The sequence below is a fragment of the Poromitra crassiceps genome (assembly GCF_964638095.1).
Source record: "Poromitra crassiceps genome assembly, chromosome: 13".
Lineage (NCBI taxonomy): Eukaryota > Metazoa > Chordata > Actinopteri > Beryciformes > Melamphaidae > Poromitra > Poromitra crassiceps.
This window is the reverse complement of record NC_139644.1, coordinates 14,597,118-14,617,948: the sequence shown is the minus strand read 5'-3', so window position 1 is coordinate 14,617,948 and position 20,831 is coordinate 14,597,118. Positions and strand designations below refer to the sequence as shown.

General features: G+C 40.7%; 1 protein-coding gene across 1 annotated transcript; it reads right to left on the bottom strand.

The window, feature by feature from the left end:
* Window positions 1-2,589: 2,589 nt before the first annotated feature.
* Window positions 2,590-20,064, bottom strand: LOC310788370 (uncharacterized protein; the record flags this gene model as incomplete). Its single annotated transcript, XM_083649936.1, has 18 exons — window positions 2,590-2,777; window positions 2,899-3,040; window positions 3,864-4,048; window positions 4,479-4,620; window positions 4,899-5,078; window positions 5,240-5,400; window positions 5,488-5,637; window positions 8,040-8,202; window positions 8,451-8,659; window positions 12,572-12,748; window positions 12,883-13,024; window positions 13,862-14,046; window positions 14,218-14,359; window positions 15,945-16,136; window positions 16,280-16,440; window positions 16,710-16,859; window positions 19,507-19,669; window positions 19,861-20,064. 18 exons carry the CDS (start codon window positions 20,062-20,064, stop codon window positions 2,590-2,592), a joined length of 3,036 nt encoding a protein of 1,011 aa, XP_083506062.1.
* Between the last annotated feature and the right edge of the window lie 767 nt (window positions 20,065-20,831).

The following is a 20,831-nucleotide window of genomic DNA, read 5'->3' as shown; positions in this document are numbered from 1 at the left end:
GCACTCATGGATCACGGAGGTGAGATGGAAATCCAAAAAGAGGCAACCCCATACGACTAAAAATACCCAGAGCAAAGGCTTGTAAGTTCCCTGATGGGTAACGACATGTCAATCCTTTGTATGCCTCTAAAGTCTTATCATAGGACCTCTATCTCCGAGCATCGGGTAGGCAGACTGATGTCCTGATGGCCATTTTTCCCTCCACGGTGAAATAATTCACTAACCTATATGAGCCAGTATTTTGTGAACGAGCTGATGACGGGATTATTGAGGAGGCTATCGGACAACCCAAAAGAAAATACCTCTTGTAGGATTATGGACCCTTCTCAAAAAATGTTTGAAGAGGAAAATAAACTCCCGGAGAGTTTTGATGAGTTTCAAAATAGCACAACAGTGCATTTATGTATAAATCATTTATTATACATTTCCTATATAAGCATCATAGAAATCGTTGTCTATTATACGTTCCCTATATAAGCATCATAGGCATAGAAATAATGTTCAATCCCCTATAGAGACATAAAGGGTTTTATCTCCTTTAGTAAAATAAAGTTATAAAATAAAGGTTTAATTCCCTATGGAGTAAATTAAGGTTTCATTCCATATGTTTAAAATAAAGGTTTTATTCCCTAAAGGTTTTATTCCCTGTGTTTCAAATAAAGATTTTATTCCCTGTGTTTCAAATAAAGTTTTTATTCCCTATGTTTCAAATAAAGGTGTTATTCCCTATGTTTCAAATAAAGGTTTTATTCCATGTTTAAAATAAAGGTTTTATTCCCAATGTTTAAAATAAAAGTTTAATTCCCAATGTTTAAAATAAAGGCTTTATCCCCTATGGAGTAAGTAAAGTGCATTCCCTACAACTCACTTCCTGCTGGAGGTGGGAGACGATCCCCTTTCAAGTCCGGCATTTTTTTTTTTTTTAGGGAGGCCGTGTTCATGTTTCACTGGGTCACGGTGACCTAACCTCTAACTGGATGCTGCACTGTCCATCTGATCTGCATGTGTTATCAGCACTGCTCATCTGTATGTGTTATCAGCACTGTCCCTCTGCATGTGTTATCAGCACTGTCCATCTGCAGATGAATCAGCTGTTGTGTGTACAGTATGTCTGCAGTCCACCACTAATTAGCCCAAAACGTCACACTCCTTCCCACACTATCCCATCTTTAAACAGTTTACATTGATCAATTATCACACCTTCACATTCACCTTGTGAATTTTATCTTGCTGAACACAAACATTGCTGTTTCATAAATTATTATTTCATGCATTTAACCAAAATTCCCATACAAAAATCCCAGCGACTTTTACACGTAAGAGTAAAGTGCTAACGTCAGGTCTTGACTCATTCCTGTATTCAAGGTCAAGGTCAAAGGTTATTTTATTTGTACCCGTAGGCAGGGCCGGTTCCAGAACAAGATGACTAGGGATGCATCCTAGATAGGAAGGGGTGCAGATGCCCGGCCAAAGGCCGGGCTGACTCGGGCGGCCGGCCTAATTTGACATGTTATTTTACTAAAAATAATGCATTTTACCATCATTTCAAGTAGAATGTTACCACCCAAGCAAGAATATTTCAAGTGTTTCAAGTGATTTACTGAAATATTTGGACCATATAATGATAATACAATTATCTCAACCTTAAAAGGTTACATGTAGGTGCCAAAAAGCCATAAATTCACATCAAAGAACAAAGAAAAACAACAATTATAATTCAGTTTAAACAGTAAGTGTGCAGCTGCCGCATTTATTATTATTATTATTATTATTTATTTATTTTTACCACTCTTTTCAACTGAGCATGCAGACAATTAAAATAAGGGTGCAATGCGTGCTTTTGCACCCCCGTAGAACCGGGCCTGTAGGTTTGGCTGTAGATAGTCACACATTTTAAAAAGCATAGACATTAGGCACACATAAAAGTGCAGAAAGTAAACGAGCGATTCAACAAAAATCGTGTTAGTTTTTGCATAATAAAATTGTTGCAAAAAGGTAAACTGTTCAGCAGGGTTGAGTATTACTGTAGTAGAATAAAGTAAGAGTTCTTGAGTCAGAGATTCGGATTATTTGAATATATTTAATATGATTTAAGGTCTCATGAGAGGAAGAGATGCAACTAATACAGGGATACATTTCTTCAAAGAGATGGTTACAGTGTTCTATAAGATACAATGACACACATGCACGGAGAGCTGACATAATAGATAAGCACAGTACACTACAGCAAATTGTGGTGCAGAGAGATTACATCACATGGGATGAAAACATCATCAGAGATAGTGTGGACGGAGAGAGTGGTATTGCTGATGAGGACAGGACATGATGATTAGGATTTCTCTGAGAAATGTGTGGAAAATACATATTGTATGTATTTAAATGAATAACTGAAAGCGTAGGGGGAAAATACTGAACTATAGCGTGTGAGTCTGATTGAGATGCCTAGTTGACTGTATTCTATTAGATCCTAATGGACGCATGTAATAGGAAAATCTTCTCTAACAATTACACTGCGCAAACTAGAACCAACTCTGTTAAGTTGCATGAAAAAGTTGCATGGCCAAAAGTTGCATTTTAAAGCCCTTCTCCTCATATGCGAGAGACAGCACACAGTTTATGGGCTGATGGGGGGAGTATGAAGCCAACAGCTGGTGTTAGATCCAGGTCATCTTCTGTAACTCCAGGTGGAGGAGTGAAACAAAAGCGCTGGAGGAGAGAGGTGAAGAAGAGGAAGAGCTCCATCCTGGCCAGACCCTCTCCAAGACAAGCCCTGCGACCTGTGAGAGAACAAGGTATAACTTCAGGTCATCTGCAAGTACGATATAGATATCGATGAGAAATGATACCTGAGCTATAGCTAACCTGCTAACCTGCTATAGCTAACCTGCTATATCTAACCTGCAGAAAAAGGCATGAAGGCGTCTCTCTTGACAAACTTCCCATCCTTGTCCAGGAAATGGGTGGGATTTAAGGTGTGTGGGCTCTCCCATTCAGTCTCATCATACAGGACAGATGTCAAGAGAGGATACACTGTGGTTCCCTGTAGACAATGAAGAATTTAACAAATATTAATAATAATAACAACAACAACTATAATAATAGTAATATAATAATAATAATAATAAACAGTCTTCTACTTGGTGGGCAGGCAGAAGTACTCTGCAATATCAGTTCAAATTATATTTGAATTTAATTCAATGTATTCTGCATAAATAATGCATTCTTGTTATAGAGAGCCAAAGTCACGTCCCTCCCGGGATGGCCCTATACGATCCAGCGTCTTAAAAAAATCGTCTGTGGTGGTGAACGGCGAGCGACAATACATTTTTCATCCCGTTTTAATTGCGCCATGAAGTACACATAGAGGTTTGTCACGGCCGTACACATGATATGATCTTTGTCCATTTAAAAGATAACTTTGCAAGTCAAGAAAGTCACAGTTTGTTGTAAAACTGTTGCACTAGAAGTTATAAATGAGAAAGACTACATACAACCAGTCGTGTAAGTGACATCATAACATTCTCTCCCGCCAGGCCAGGCCATGTTGGTGTTGGTGACGTACATTGTGCAAACGAGAGACGTAGTTGATTAAGCGGTTTCATACCAAACTAAACATTGCGTTTCAGTTTGACGACAAACTGTGACTTTCCTGACTTGCAAAGTTTTTTAAATTAACAAACATCACGTGTGTATTTCATGGCACAATTCAAATGGGATCAAAAAAGGGATTGTCTTTTGTCGTTCACCACCACTCATATTTGTTCAGACGCTGATTCGTATGCTGAAGCAAGAAGTGGGCATGACTTTGGCTCTCTGTGTAATTTTTTCTTGAACATGAAGATGGGTGTTTTATTCAGTCTGACCTTCTTAATGAAGTAACCCTGGAAGGTGACATCTTTGCTGGTTTGGTGAGGAAGGGACATGGGTACGATGTTGGCCAGTCTCTGAATCTCATGGATGACAGCATCAGTGTAGGGCAGGTTCTTCCTGTCCTCCACCCGGACCTGACGACTTCCTATCACCCTGCTCAGCTCCTCCAGGACCTGGTCTGGGAGATGAAAGGTGAGAAATTGACAAAGATGTGAAAACCTGAGGTAAAACAGGTATTGTGATTATCTTTGCCCCCTATTGACTAAATTGGTCCATGTGTTCAGATGGCATTTATTTAGTTGTTTCAAGTGATGTAGACTAAGTGTATATTTTTTTACCCAGTGTGATGGAGAAAATTTACATCACATTAGCCTTTATTTGGACAATCACTAGTTATTAATATATTCATATACATTTCCATTTTAGTTACATATAGTTATGACACAGACATATTTCATAGTTAGATGACCTGTGTACATACACATGGCGCATGTGATGTAAATTTTCTCCATCACAGTGTGTCTGTTCTGTCTCGAGGTAAAAGATACGTTGAGATGATGTGTTCATATACATAAGCTGTGTACTACTGTATGTCTGCAGCTGTTTACCCTGAATCTTTGGATACTTGGCCATAAGCAGAAGTCCCCATCTCAGTGTCGTTCCAGTTGTCTCAGTACCAGCAATGAACAGATTCATAGTTGTCACCAAAAGGTTTTCTTTGTGGTAGTGAGAGTTCATATTCCCAGATTCCTGCAGATAACAATGTATCAGTAGCTATTACATTTAAAATACAAGCCCAAACTAAGCGTAGCTGGTACCAAAATGATGAATGAATAGGAAGGCTAAGTTATCATGCATAATATCACTGTGCCCTGATTGATAGGCAATTAATGCTGCCTTATTCGATAAGCAAAACTACATTTATTTGACAAAATAATCACAATATTTACACACGGGCGAAAACATAACCTCCTACTCTGGTCTGGCGGAGGGAACAACATTGATTCTGATAGGTGATATGTTCATACCTCCAGACTCTGCTTGTGGACCAGAAAAGAGTCCACAAAGCCTCTGCACATCTGTGGATTAAGAGTCTCTTGTAAACCTCCAATCAACTCTGTCCTCTGGTTCCTGTTGGCAAACACAGTATGCTGGATTCGCTTCCTGTTATTAAACCAGTTGCCCAGCCATGGGAAAATGTTATACACCTGTTCACCAAGAAACAAATACAGTTTACATGGAAATGTGACCAGTGAGAAAATGAAACAATGAAGTTTGAAGTTTTCTGCTATATCATTTCTACTGTTTATGTCATAAATGTATAAATTGGATTGTTCAGTATAAGCTTCAGAAAAATATGAAGGGGTACCTGTATTGAGGGGGAGCCGAAAAGTTGAATGTACTCATTAGCTCGATCCACCATAGTTGTGAACTCTGGGTTATCATATTCAAATCTGCTGCCATAGACAATGGAGCAGATAATATTGGAGACTGCATAGGACACTGATTGGGTCGTATCAAAAGCTTTACCTGCAAAGGCAAGAAGATACGGGTTTTTTTTCTGTCTTTAAATGGATGACTGTGCAATTATAAATGTGGTTAAAATAAGAGGGTTACCTTTGTATTTCTCAAACACTTCAATGAGGTTGTGAGTTTCTTCAATGATTTTCTCCTCACTTGCCTTCTTGCCCATGCCAAAGTCTCTCAGGTTAGTCAAGGCAAACCGCCTCATCTCTTTCCACGAATCCCCATTGGCAAATAAAATGCCTAAATAAAAGCATTTCAACAAAATAGGTTTTTCAACTGAGAAACAAACTGTATGTAATAATAACATTTAGATTGAGAAAATCAACTGACAGAAAGTGAAAGGTGTCTTTTTCTTTCCTTACCATGTCTAAAAGCGAGAATAAGCCAGCACACTAAATGTCCTTTCACAGATGTCATCAGTCATCTGCGCTGTAGCAACAACGAAACATTTCAGCTAACACAGGGGTGTCCAAACTTTTTTGAATGGAGGCCAGATTAGATCATGTGAAAATGCCAGGGGGGGCAGGTGCTTCTCGCATCATATGGTTTATAAAAAAATTAAAAATAAAAAAATAAATCACATACTCTAAAGTATTTTGTTTACCATCTGAAAACATTAGTTCTCCATGTCCTATTCCTACTTGGGGCTTGTATGATAGTGTTGTCAGTAGCTGTGTTTCCATTACAGTTTTTCGCTAAATAATTGCGATATTTCTACAACTTCGACAATGTACAATTGCGACTTGTAGCCGTTTCCATTGAAGTTGAGTTTGGTCTGACGGCGCGCACACCTGAACGCAATTCCCGTTATACCAGCAGCTGCCACAGTGATTACGCACGGGGATCTGCTCCATATCCCATCCCCTGCATGCTCAAATCAACCCATGGTCAATGCAAATCACAACATGAATTTACAACGCATATAAACATCCTGATTATCAATTCAAAAGAAAAGGAGTGGCAACATTTGCTGGCTGCGGTGAATGCAGTGAGCGCGACAGGCAGAGGAAAAAAGGTAGCCTAATAGCCTACAACTGGTCCGATTTAGAGATGGAGGGGAAAAGGCTGATTTGGTGCAATAATCGGAATGTCGTGTATTATAATTATAACATTGCACCTGAAACATGTGTAATGTATTACTCAGTCTATTCACTTCAGTCAGCAGCACGTACCGCACCGGTGTGTGCTTTTCATCCCCTCATCTCGCCGCTGTGCTTAATGCGCGCACACAGGCAGCCTGTCACCGTCACACGTCTTTCTGGTAGGTAGCGTTGCTTCAAAGTTTTCCACTTGCTGCGGAGGTTTTGCCACGGCTTATAGAAACCCTTTCTCCCTTATTTTCCAAAGGAGAAGATGGGTCACATGACGTGCAAATGCGGAAGAAGTGTTTCCATTACACTTTTGCGATAAACTGCTATATCGACACGTCTGAAAAACCACCTCATGAGAGCGCAAAAACTTTTTGCGATATTTGGGAGGTTTTTCGAAATTTACGTGTTTCCATTACCCAATTTCTATTGCGATATTTAGATTTTGCGCATTTCTGAGGGTAATGGAAACACGACTATTGTTAGGTGAAGGGAAAAAAATGCTAATTGACTTGCTTGATACAATACTGTGTGGAGGGTCACATACAGTAGGCTATATTTTGAGAGGCAAGACGAGGGCAACTTAAAATCCGCGGGCCGCAATTGGCCCCAGGGCCGGACTTTGGACATGCCTGAGCTAACAGGCCTTCTTCAGCGTTGTGTGCTGTATCAGGCGGAAATCAACACTATATTCACCTTATGTAGCCACGCCCATTTGACCCGGTTCTGTGGCCGTCCTACGACTTCCGGCTAAAAAAATAATAATAAAATAAAATAAAAAATGGCTGCGCTGCTCCAATATCATCTAACTCTGAATTAACTAATAATTTAGCCAATTGTATGTAACATACCAAATAAAAGCAAACGGCAATGTCTAAGAATGCAACGCCATGTAACTGGCTCGTTAAGTCTCGCATTCCAGGGAATTACGTTAACGTCTGCTGGTCTTTATTAACATTAATGGCTCGCGCTGCCTCGGAGGAGAGAAAACCATCCGAAACTTTCTTTGTTGGAGTCCAGGTATGTTTTACAAGAAAGTGCTCGTCATTGTCGACGATAACGTTATCTGACCTGGCTAACAGTGGATACTCTGCTTGCTTGCTGTGTACCGAGCTCAAAGTAGTAGGCTACGTTCTTTGTTTTACACCCTGCGGTGTCCACTACAAAAACGACTCTCTTCTTCATGACGTTCTTTCATATTTGGCGCCGTGACCGCCGGAAGTGTTAGACGGACCCGGAAGAATTTGGCCCACTGTAAGGTCTGAACATAAGGTGAATACAACCATACCGGAAGTGCATTCAATTATTCAATAAAGCATTTGACAAAAACACCATATGAACTACCGATAGAAGAAAGGGTGTAGTACCGATAGAAGAAAGCATAGTATATATTCTTCTATCGCCCAGATAACTGATGAAACCTGACTGTGAACGGACATTTGTGTGCTGGCTTATTCTCGCTTTTTAGACTTTTTGTTGTTTTTTGGCCTTGCACCTGAGTTTTTAATCGATTCTTTGAGTGTGCTTGCTGGTGGTTGGACGATCTTTCCTTACCATGCCCTTTATCGAATTCATTATTTAATGGGAGTATCTCTCTGTCTCCAAACTCTTCAGCACGGTTGACCAGAGCCTCCTTGACCGTCTTGTATCCTGCCAGGACCACCACTTTCTTGGGTCCAAAATAGACTGTGAACACTGATCCATATTTCTTGGAAAGCTAAAAACCAGAGGCACATAGTGATAATATAATATAATATAATATAATATAATATAATATAATATAATATAATATAATAAAATATAACGTGTAATCAAACGAGTTGAGCCAATTATGGGACAGGGTTTCAGATTGATCATTTTTGCTGCCAAGAGAGTGTTGAGAACAACCACAACACCAAACAAACAAACAAGACTGTACAATGTAGCCATATTGTATTATGCAGCAAACAAATGGCACTGCCTTACCTCCCAGAGTGTGTGGTAGGGTCTCTTGAGATCCATCCGCAACAGGTTACCAAGCAGGGGAAGAGGTTTGGGTCCGGGAGGCTCCACGTACTTCTCCTCTTCCTGGGAGCTGAAGCTGTAGGAAAGGTGGTAGAGGGCCAGCAACACAGCAGCTCCCAAAAGGGAGACTGAACTGGAGGACTGGAGAAAAAGTTCCAACATGCCCATGACTTAAACAAACTCTCGCATTATGTTGCCAGTGAACTAATATAAGAAACCTAAAGACCACACCCAGCTAAAGTGATCTGGCACCTACCTGGGGTGTGACCTTTTGGCACACACTTTCTGTAGCTGCCAACAGAGATTAAAGGCTATATCCACACTGTTGTGGTTTAGTTTTAAGTGGGGGAAAAAGTTCGGTCAAGGCGAGGTCGCCATGACCGAAACGTCAATGCTCCTCAACAAATAAACTGGGCGGTGTGTGGACTGTACTTTTTTAACCATGCTATATCTGTTGTCCTGCACCTGCAACACTGAGTGGATGTGCGTGATCTACTTGCGCGGTTTAGTTTCAAACCACATCACTTTTGCTACACCTTGCGTCCACACTACCCCGGCATTTCAGACCCCCAAAATCGGACACGACTTGATACGCTGTTGACCCTGTATCAGTTTTACAATACACACAATCGGCAACCATTTACTGGAACCATTTACTGTTACCAGAAACTGAGTAGCCTACAATTACAAACACACATGATTAGTTAAATAATAAAATAGTCTACTATTAGCAGTCAACCTCAACACAACCTTATCAGTTAACTATAGTGTTTCTGTAGTGGTTATACATATTGGCAGTCTGATTTAAACTGAAGCTGCCTGCACTGTCTGCGCTAAACCTTCTTTAAGAAGTATGATGTATTAACAATGTGTAAAAGTAAAAACACATAACTCTAGAAACACAAGAAAAAAGTTAGCAAGATATTAGCCGTGTTCGGAATGGTTCACTCATTCACTAACTCACTATTCCTCATGTAGTGACTATCATATGAACTATATGGGGAACGAACAAACAAAAGTATTGGATACTACCTGGATCACTACACACTGTACAGTAGTATGGTATATGGGAGAAATTGTAGGGTAATCTCTGTTCACTAGAAATTGCTGTGCATTGTGGTATTTTATAGTGGACTATTTAGTGAATCAAATCATCCTTTGAGAATGCAGACACTAGTAAAAAAAAAAGTTGTACTCACTATATCAGGCTTTCCCAACCCTTGAAAGTTATGACCAGAAGCGGTGTATTGGGGTCCAATTGAACACCCCCCTCATGTGGTAAGTGGAATTATTCTGAAAGCTTCGAGTTCATGACCTGTGAGATGTCTTGTGATGTTGACGTTTTCAAAAAATCAAAATCACTTTTTTTTTTCAGAATCACTTTTATTGCCACAGCTATGCAAGTTACATACGAGGAATTTGTCTTAGTGTCTGTATGCAGCGTGCCATGGCGGCAGCCATGGACGTGGAAGTTAATTATTGTAATTTCAGCCGTATAAAGCTTTTTATAGTAATTTTATAATACAATGGACAATGAAAATAGCAGTTAATGCACAATTCCTACAGTTAGCCAAACTGTTGGGTGACGTATAACTTGGCGCCTGGAGCAGGGCTGACATTTCAGGAACTGATTTCATTTGATAGAAAGGTGCCATGAGCTCTTTGGTACAGCTAGAGCTACTGCCAATTAGTGCTCGACCGAAATGAGCTTTTCAATAGCTGATGCAGATATTTAGAGAGCAGGGCTAATGCCGATATCATGTTGTTGTTGTTACAAAATACAACAATTTTATAATATTAACAAATGAGACACAAAATTGGTGAACTTAAATGAAGATTTCTCATTGAGTGCCAAGGACGAGTATGTTCGTCAATTCAGATACTAACTTAGAGTGCCAAGGACGAGTATGTTCGTCAATTGCGTTTTTTGACGGTGGGACGTGGATCAAAGCCTCAGGCATCTCCTGTACAAATATTGTAGCTATTGAAGGTGTATAACCTATTTTACGGACTCATTAGGTGGCGACAGTGCTCTCCAGATTAGAGAAAGGTCCGGAAAACAGCAGGAAAAAGCCCCGTGATGAAAGAGAAACCGCTCATGCTGCAGCCAGAGCCATATAGATTGCTCTGTCTGCAGCTGACGTTGGCTGCGAACAGCAGTCAATCCGCGCCCACAACTGAGCCCCTCTGCCTCTGTCTGTCTGTCTGCATAGTTTCTCCACACGATTAGCCGCCAGAAAGGCAGCACCCGACGCCGAAGGGCCAAACCTTTCCCTGCAGTCCGGTTTGGCATTTCCGTGTCGCGCTGGGAGCCGGCGCACAAAAACGGAGCGCTCCGAAAATAGACTGGGTGCGTGTTAGGCTGTGTGTTAGTGTGGGGAGGAGTTTGCAGCTGAGGGGGGGAGAGGGGGGTGGGGCACGCAGGGCACCACACAACTACACCACGTCACTACATCAGAAAATATTAGCTTCAGACTCAGTGAATGTGCTTGAAATGCTTCATTTCACAAAAGGCGGAATAACTCAGCTTCTAATTTGAAACGTGTCTTTTTGCTCAAAACAACCTATCTTCTCCGGCTCATAACTAAAGAACGGAAAATGGTATCAATAAACTTTTTTTTGCAGATGATAGAAGAGAGTCTCATCGTTCTTTGTGCGTGTTCGGTGTTTACATAGTAATATCAAAAGCGTCTTGAGGAAGGGCCAGTGTGGCCCGAAACGTCACGCTGTGTGCATAATTATTAAATAAAGAAACCTAACGGGAGCTCCTTTGGTGTGCGGACCATTATTTTTTCACTACATAGTAATATCACACAATATTCTGTGGGCCTCGAGAAATCACTGAAAACGCTCCGAAACTCTGGCACTGGGAGCGTCCGTTCTCCAAAAGTGGCTGGCACTCAATGAGTTAACACTAACACATTATTGTCTACATTAGTCTCTGTTTGCTTAAGTAGATCTGATTCTGCACTCTGTCTGCAGTGCCCTTATTTTAAATTGGGAAAAGGTATCAACTAAATAAATGTCCACAGGGCTCGAAACTAACTTTTCACCACTTTCCCAAAACCTGCCCTGAAGCATATTGTTGTATGTTTGTTAAATGTCTGTTGACAGACTGGTTACTGAAGCCAAATAGCCAACCTAAGCTGTTGCAGAATGGAATTTAACAGTCTTGGTGAAGAATAGTGCCATCTTAAGAAAAAAAAACACTTGAGATCAAATAAATGTAGCCAGGAGTTGAAGGAAGTCGTCTTACATGAATGTATTTAGCCTACATATATCTCTGCAAAGAGATGCAAAGCGATTGCACCCCTGTCATGAAAGCATACAGGTTTACAATGATTTATGGAGAAACAGAATCCATTATTCTGGTACAATCTGTACCAGAATCTCTATGAAGACGTCAGTAATGAAATGGCTAAATATACTAATTAGAAGGGCTATCCACATGACTTTTGGCCATTGTAAGATGATATCGTTGTAAGGAATGTAACATTTTCAATTAGCTGTCACATATTATTGTCAGTCCCACACACTATCAAGAGCTCTAACAAACATAACAGCAACAAAAAGGTAGTGTTGGTATTTTATTTATCATGAACAAATCATGTAAGCTACATATAGCCTATAGTGCCCAAGTTCACAGTACAGTTTTCATATAGGTTAGAGAAAGAAAATACTCAAAAGTTTAGTTTAGTTGTTATTGCCAAAGTTACATGGATTCATGAATATGAAAAAACATTTGCTTGCTAAGTAGAATACAGATGTGGCCATGGAGACCAGCTAGTGTGTATATCAAGTTGTATCCTTTCAGTCTGTCGAGAACTAGTTACTATATTTTCACGTGTTACAGCTCAAGAAAATTCCAAAACAAGCAACTTATGAAGAAATTCAATTGCTGCTATATAAAGAATTTCAAAGCAGTGATTCAATAAAAAATGATCAGCAAACATTCAGCATGTGTTGCATCAAGCACGAGTATTACACTGTGCAAATTAGAACTGACTCAGTTCATTTGCATGAAGAAGTTGAATGAGTGACACAGGCCAAATTAACATTTTAAAGCCCTTCTCATATGCGACAGACAGCACACAGTTTATGGGCTGAAGGGCTCAGGGTGAAGCCAACAGCTGGTGTCAGATCCAGGTCATCCTCTGTAACTCCAGGTGGAGGAGTGAATCTAAAGCGCTGGAGGAGAGAGGTGAAGAAGAGGAAGAGCTCCATCCTGGCCAGACCCTCTCCAACACAAATCCTACGACCTGTTTGAGAACAACTTCACGTCATCTGCAAGTAAATTTATATTGACAAGAAAATGATACATGAGCTATAGCTAACCTGCTATAGCTAACCTGCTAACCTGCTATAGCTAACCTGCTAACCTGCTATAGCTAACCTGCAGAAAAAGGCATGAAGGCGTCTCTCTTGACAAACTTCCCATCCTTGTCCAGGAAATGGGCGGGATTTAAGGTGTGTGGGCTCTCCCATTCAGTCTCATCATACAGGACAGATGTCAAGAGAGGATACACTGTGGTCCCCTGTAGACAATGAAGAATTTAACAAATAATAATAATAATAATAATAATAACAACAACAACAACAACAACAACTATAATAATAGTAATATAATAATAATAATAAACAGTCTTCTACTTGGTGGGCAGGCAGAAGTACTCTGCAATATCAGTTCAAATTATATTTGAATTTAATTCAATGTATTCTGCATAATGCATTCTTGTTATAGAGAGCCAAAGTCACGTCCCTCCCGGGATGGCCCTATACGATCCAGCCTCTTAAAAAAATCGTCTGTGGTGGTGAACGGCGAGCGACAATACATTTTTCATCCCGTTTTAATTGCGCCATGAAGTACACATAGAGGTTTGTCACGGCCGTACACATGATATGATCTTTGTCCATTTAAAAGATAACTTTGCAAGTCAAGAAAGTCACAGTTTGTTGTAAAACTGTTGCACTAGAAGTTATAAATGAGAAAGACTACATACAACCAGTCGTGTAAGTGACATCATAACATTCTCTCCCGCCAGGCCAGGCCATGTTGGTGTTGGTGACGTACATTGTGCAAACGAGAGACGTAGTTGATTAAGCGGTTTCATACCAAACTAAACATTGCGTTTCAGTTTGACGACAAACTGTGACTTTCCTGACTTGCAAAGTTTTTTAAATTAACAAACATCACGTGTGTATTTCATGGCACAATTCAAATGGGATCAAAAAAGGGATTGTCTTTTGTCGTTCACCACCACTCATATTTGTTCAGACGCTGATTCGTATGCTGAAGCAAGAAGTGGGCATGACTTTGTCTCTCTATGTAATTTTTTCTTGAACATGAAGATTGGTGTTTTATTCAGTCTGACCTTCTTAATGAAGTAACCCTGGAAGGTGACATCTTGGCTGGTTTTGTGAGGAAGGGACATAGGGACAATGTTGGCCAGTCTCTGAATCTCATGGATGACAGCATCAGTGTAGGGCAGGTTCTTCCTGTCCTCCACCCGGACCTGACGACTTCCTACCACCCTGCTCAGCTCCTCCAGGACCTGGTCTGGGAGATGAAAGTTGGGAAAATTCACAAAGATGTGAAAAACATTTATTGTGATTATCTTTGCCCCTACCGACTAACTTGGTTCATGTTTAGTTCAGATGCTTCAGTTAAAATTAGCCTAGTGTAAGCTAAAACTGGTACACCTGTGTTTATGTACCTACACCTGCTTACCCTGTATGTTTGGATACTTGGCCATAAGCAGAAGTCCCCATCTCAGTGTAGTTCCGGTCGTATCAGTACCAGCATTGAACAGATTGGTAACTGTTATCAAAAGGTTTTCTTTGTGGTAGTGAGTGTTCATATTCCCAGATTCCTGTACATAACAATGTATAAGTTGTTAATTCAATTTAAAATCCGATGCCCTTCATTTATTAAATTCCTGGGAGATTTCAGGTGGGGAGACAAAGCCTGGCACCAAAACTATGAATGAATACGAAGGGTTCTCATATGCATAGTCGCTGATTGATAGGCAATTAATGCTGCCTTATTCTATAAGCAAAACTACATTTATTTGACAAAAGAAGCACAGTGTTTTTTTATTTTTGAGACACTACATTTGAAAAGTTAATTATGTGAGCCTTTAATTAAGAAGATGTTGTTGGATGCCTCATTCGAAGCATTGTAGGTGATTGTAGGCCTACCACCATGCCCTAAAGTGGGAGTCAAACCTCTAAGCCTGGGGAGAGTTACTGTCATGATCTGTCTACCCATTCAGCTACACGGGAAAACTAATGCTGAATGGAGGTTGTCCAGATTCAAAACCTTCTACCTGCTGGAGTTCAAGTTGCAGTTGTTAAAAAAGGGCGACAAATCTGGACAAAACCCAATTATGTGTTAACTGGAGGTAATCAAACTGCCACTTTCAGGTTTGTTTGTTTGTTTGTTTGTTGTTGTTGTTGTTGTTGTTGTTTTATTCAGTTACTTAATCCAATAACTAAAAATAGCAGACATCAGCTGATCCAGTTTAAAGTCACTCACCGTCTCCATTACTCCAAGCATAGGCTACATAAGATATATCCCTCTGTCTCACCGCTATGTGATAGGTGTCAGGGGTCGGAGGGCACATTGTCACATGCTTTTTGGTTCTGCGCTTCACTGTCCGGATTCTGGGCTAAGATATTTGACTGGTACTCGAAGGCTTATAAAATAACCCTTCAGCCCGAAGCAGAACTTGCCATCTTCGGCTGCTCGGAACTCTCTCTGGACTTCCCCACAACTGTGCAGCAATCTCTGACGCAAGGGACAATTGTTGCCAAAAAACTAATCTTGAAAGAATGGAAGTCTTCTACTTCGCCTTCTTTTCAACTGTGGCTGACGTAAATGACCTCTGTTATACGGATGGAGAGGATTAGGTTCCTGAGGACCGACTCACTAAAGAAATTCTTTGCCATTTGGGGCCCGTTTCTAGCCTACCTTGTTGAGGTTGCGGGAGACGGATGAGCACAATAATGTACCTCTTGTAAAAATATAAGCACCTTACATGACTGGTAGCACTGAATGTTGAAAATGTGTATTTATTTTTATTTTTGTGTTTGTTTGTTTTTGTTTTTTCCGTTCTGTGTCTGAGCCTGTTTGTCTTGTTCATATGTTGTTCTGAAAAACTGAAAAAAAAAAAAAAAAAAAAAAAAAAATCCAATAACTAAAAATATATTGTACTTTTATATATATCCTTTTTTTGAATTAAATTTGGCATCGAAACACATCACAGCTAGGTTGTTCTGGGTGTGTCATGAAATAGCTACAAACCCCTGCCTGCAAAAAATATTACCATCGCCTTAAATATTCTATTCATGATTTGATTTTTAATTATCTTTAAAAAAGCAATAAATCAATCAATCATCAATCAATCGATAAAAGAAACAAGTCAATTCTGTCAATTCTGGTAGATATGTTCATACCTCCAGACTCTGCTTGCGGACCAGAAAAGAGTCCACAAAGCCTCTGCACATCTGTGGATTAAGAGTGTCTTGTAAACCACTGATCAACTCTATCATCTGGTTTCTATTGGCAAGAGCAGAAGCCCGGAGTTGCTTCCTCTTACCAAATATGCTACCAAACAATTTGCCCAGCCATGGGTAAGTGTTATACACCTGTTAACCAAGAAACAAATAGTTTACATGAAAATTTGACCAGTTAGAAAATGAAATATTTTATGTTTTCTGTTATATCCTTTAGTGTTTATGTAGAGTACTATATGCCCCCCCCCCCCCTTAATAAAAATATTTCGGGGTACCTGTATTGAGGGGGAGCCCGCATCTCGAATGATCTCATTAGCTCGATCCACCATGGTTGTGAACGCTGGGTTATCATATTCAAATCTGCTGCCATAGACAAGGGAGCAGATAATATTGGAGACTGCATAGTTCACTGATTGGGTCGTTTCAAAAGCTTTACCTGCAATAAGAAAGACAACAAAACCCATTGAAAGAAGATAATGTTTTTCTCTTCAAATAGTTAATTGTGCAAATTATACATTCTGTTAATGTATACTCAGGCCGGATTTGACCACAAGCTTCAGAGAAGAGGTGAAAATAACAACACAGCTGGCCTGTGTGTGGCTACATTGTTTATACAATACGTCTCAAATCTCCATGGAGCCCACGTTTCAGGATTGGTTACAGGGTGTGAAATCACTTATTGCAGGTTTAAAATAAGAGGGTTACCTTTGTATTTCTCAAACACTTCAATGAGGTTGTGACTTTCTTCAATGATTTTCTCCTCAATTGCCTTCTTGCCCATGCCAAAGTCTCTCAGGTTAGTCAAGGCAAACCGCCTCATCTCTTTCCACGAATCCCCATTGGCAAATACAATGCCTAAATAAAAGCATTTCAACAAAATGTGTTTTCAACTGAGAAACAAACTATTGTCAAACTTCAAATAAAAGCCAAGTCCCAGTTAAATGCCAGACAGTCCCTTTTACTGGCTGGTGGCTGTCCTTGTAGCTGTAACCTGACGCTGCCAGATGGCAGATCTCTTTAGATCTCGCAAGGTTATCCATCTTGCAAGCAAGGTTACGCGAGCTGGGGCAGGCTGAAATGTCCCCTCTATCTTCGCCGGGCCCGGTTTGAGCTGGGCTCATGGTCACAGATAATACCTTAGATATATATACCGTATATATATCTAAGATATGTGGGAGAGGGCACTGCATTCTGGCCCGAGCCTGATGCGGGCCAAAGCCCAACCCCTTGGGCTTAGCCGATTCCATTCATAAGAGATATGTTATTTCATACCCAGCGAGCATTTTTAGGTTGAAAAGACGCTTAAAAAACGTTTAGGGTCAACGTTGAAAAAACTTGCAAGAAAGGTTCAAGAGTGAAAGTTTTTTCACCGACTATTTGCAGACGTTGATTAAACGTTCACATTTAGACCATATTTCACCAGGATCTTAAAGTCCCCTGAAACCAAAATCCACAAAAACGTTCTAACTATGTTATTTAGGGTCTTATGTTAGTAATTGTGTGTCTCCGAAATTATTATACATTACTTTCAACCCAAAGCCTTAAAATCTACACTTTTCTACAAGATTCTACAAGATACTTCCTCATTGAAGAGAGCAGTGCGCGAGGTGCTAAAATGCAGGAGCTTATGACGTCATAAGCTCTATATAACCTTTGTACACGCGCGCAACCCGCAGTCCCGCACATTCTGCCTCCATCTCTCTTCAGAGTTCTAGTGGTCCCACACCTTTTTGCAGCTAGCTAACTACGCATTGCGTCAACACAAAGGCTCTTTTAAGAACCAACATCTATCTATCTATCTATCTGTCTATCTGTCTATCTATCTGTCTATCTGTCTATCTATCTGTCTATCTGCGAGTTTATCGCTACTTCTATCTTCTTCTATCGTTACTCGTCGGCGGTGTGTAGGAACCTTGAGAGGGAAAGCTCTCTACTCTGCCTGCGAGGGCACAGCGCTGCTGTGTGCTGTGTGTGTGGTGTGTGTGTGTGCGCGCGTGCAGACAGATAAGATAGATAGACAGATGACCGTCAGTCAGTACGCTATGAGCGGGGCAACGCGCGAACACACACACACACACACACACACACACACACACACACACAAACCATCTCTCTCTCTCTTTCTCTCTCTCTCGGAGGAGAGGAGACGGGGAAATTTCCCTGCTGCAGACGGGATACGCTCACACAGTCCGCGGGAGAAAATACACTCTAAAAAATAATTGATTCTCATTACTTTTGCCATGGCTGTCAAACCTAAATTTATATACTTTGCGACGTTCATCATCGTTCAAATTTGGCTGGTGGCTTATTAACATAGGCGATGAAAAAGGAGAGCCGGCACTCACGGTAGGCTAATTGAAAAACAGCCTTTTATTGGGCAGTGAAAAAATTGGACGTTTCGGCTTCAAGCCTTTGTCAACAATGAGAATTAACATAGGCCCCTGTGATGTGATGAACTCAAAATGCTAAATAATAATAAAATATTTCTGGTTTCCAGGGACTTTAAATTAAAAATTCAGGGCCGCACATGGGATTCGAACCACGTTCTCCCACGTTCAAGCCAAGCGTTCGGACTGAGCTATACATTTACTTACAACATCTACGGAGCCGGGCACATATATACTCTATCTTGCACGCGTGTGTGTGGGCGTCTATAGGCTGTACGGCTTCAGAGGTTAACTACCAGCAACTCAGGGGGTACACAGAGCCTATACAGTCTGTTACAATAACATAACGAGCCCAGAGCACCTCGTTCCGCACTTGGTGCAGACCGGTGCATACTTGCTTTGGTCTAGTCAGTCACAGCTAGTAGCTAGCGACTAAGTACTTGCGCATGCGCATTGCTGTAGGAGCTCAATTCATTATTTTGCGCTAAACTATTAACCATAGCTGTGTCCTGGAAGCTTTTTGCTGGCACCACATAGCCTATATAGTCCCCTATTTATGATATTCCATGTGACATAAAATGCGTTGAAATGTAGTTTTCGTGTAGACCAGATTTCAACTCTCAGTTACACAATAAAATGGACAAATGCCAATTCACACACTATCAATATTGTCTCTATTCCAAGCTACAACAAATGTTTTAACAATATGATTAACCAAATTGTGTTTTTTTACACGTTGACGTTGTAACCGCATTTTAGCTGGTTGAAAAGAGGGTGAAATTAGGTCTTAGACGTTCAAACCCAATATCACCCAGATTTAAACTAAAAATCAACGTTGAAAAAACGTTTTGTGCTCGCTGGGTAGCCTCATTTTTATACAAGTAATATTCATACCGTTTTAAATAAACAACTTCCCATCTTTGCTGAGCAAGAGTTTTGTGTGAAAGGACTTAAAGGCCTGTCCCAAATAGGCCGGTTGAGTTCAGTGATTGAAGCAAATACAGGCCCGGGCTATTAATTGAGGTTTTAAGGTATATGTAATATGAACATTTACTGTAGACTGAGAAAACTTGCGACAGACACAGAAAGTAAAATCTGTTTTTGTCTTTCCTTACCATGCCCTTTATTCACTTCATTTATTATTGGGATTATCTCTCTGTCTCCAAACTCTTCAGCACGGTTGACCAGAGCCTCCTTGACTGTCTTGTATCCTGCCAGAACCACCACCTTCTTGGGTCCAAAATAGACTGTGAACACTGATCCATACTCCTTGGAAAGCTAAAACCAGAGGCACATTGTAATAATATTCAGCATAATTGAGGCAATTATAAGAGAGGGTTTCAGATTGATCATAATTTAGCTGACAAGAGAGTGTTGAGAACAACTACACAACACCAAACATAACAAAAACACATTGTACAATGTAGCCATATTGGATATGTAGCAAGCAAACATAGGCACTGCCTTACCTCCCACAGGGTGTGGTAGAGTCTCTTGAGATCCAGCTGCAACAGGTTACCAAGCAGGGGAAGAGGTTTGGGTCCTGGAGGTTCTTTCGCCTTTTCCTGGGAGCTGAAGCTGGAGGAGAAGAGGTAGAGGACCAGCAGGAACACAGCAGCCCCCAACAGGGAGACTGAACTGGAGGACTGGAGCAGAAGATCTGATATGCCCATGACTTAAACAAATCATATACTTATTTTACCAGTGAACTGAGGAAATAAGATACCTGCCTGTTCACATTAGCCGTGTCGCCTTGTGGTAAAGACACACACTTTTCATAGCCGCCAGCAGGGACCCTATAATCATTAACAGAGTTCAGGTGCACCGCATACAAGCTATACAAGGTCATTGACAGTTTTGGCTGTCCACATTTGCAAATCACTGCCTTCTTTGTGAACTCCTTATGTGGGCTACTCCCTTGTAGCTCCCAGCAGACAGCCCAGAGGAATGCACTATACCAGGGGTTCCCAAATCTTTTCATCTTGGGACCCAAAAGATACATTTTGTGTCTCCCTGGGACCCAAACTTTAAAAAAAAACATATGGTAATGAGTTGCCATGGGGACCAGTTGGCGACCCACCCCCCCCACGGGTCCGCCACGACCCAAATTGGGTTCCAACCCATAGTTTGGGAAACACCGCACTATACAGTATTAGTGCAAGTGTCATTGTCCTTCAATTTAATTGCTAAATTGCATGACACCAAGAACATAGCCAGAACGATCTTTGACCTGCATGCACTTTACAGGCAGTTCAAACCTGTTCCCTACACTTTGCCACAAGTTGGCTTTTTTCCATTGGTCATGAAGTGTCATGCTCTTATGATAGTGTCATAAATGTTTTCCCTGCCCTCAAGTAGTAGAATTTGGACAGTCAGCCTTATGATGCATTCCAGACAACTCCAACCTCAGGATTTTCTGACCTACTAGAAAAAGTACACT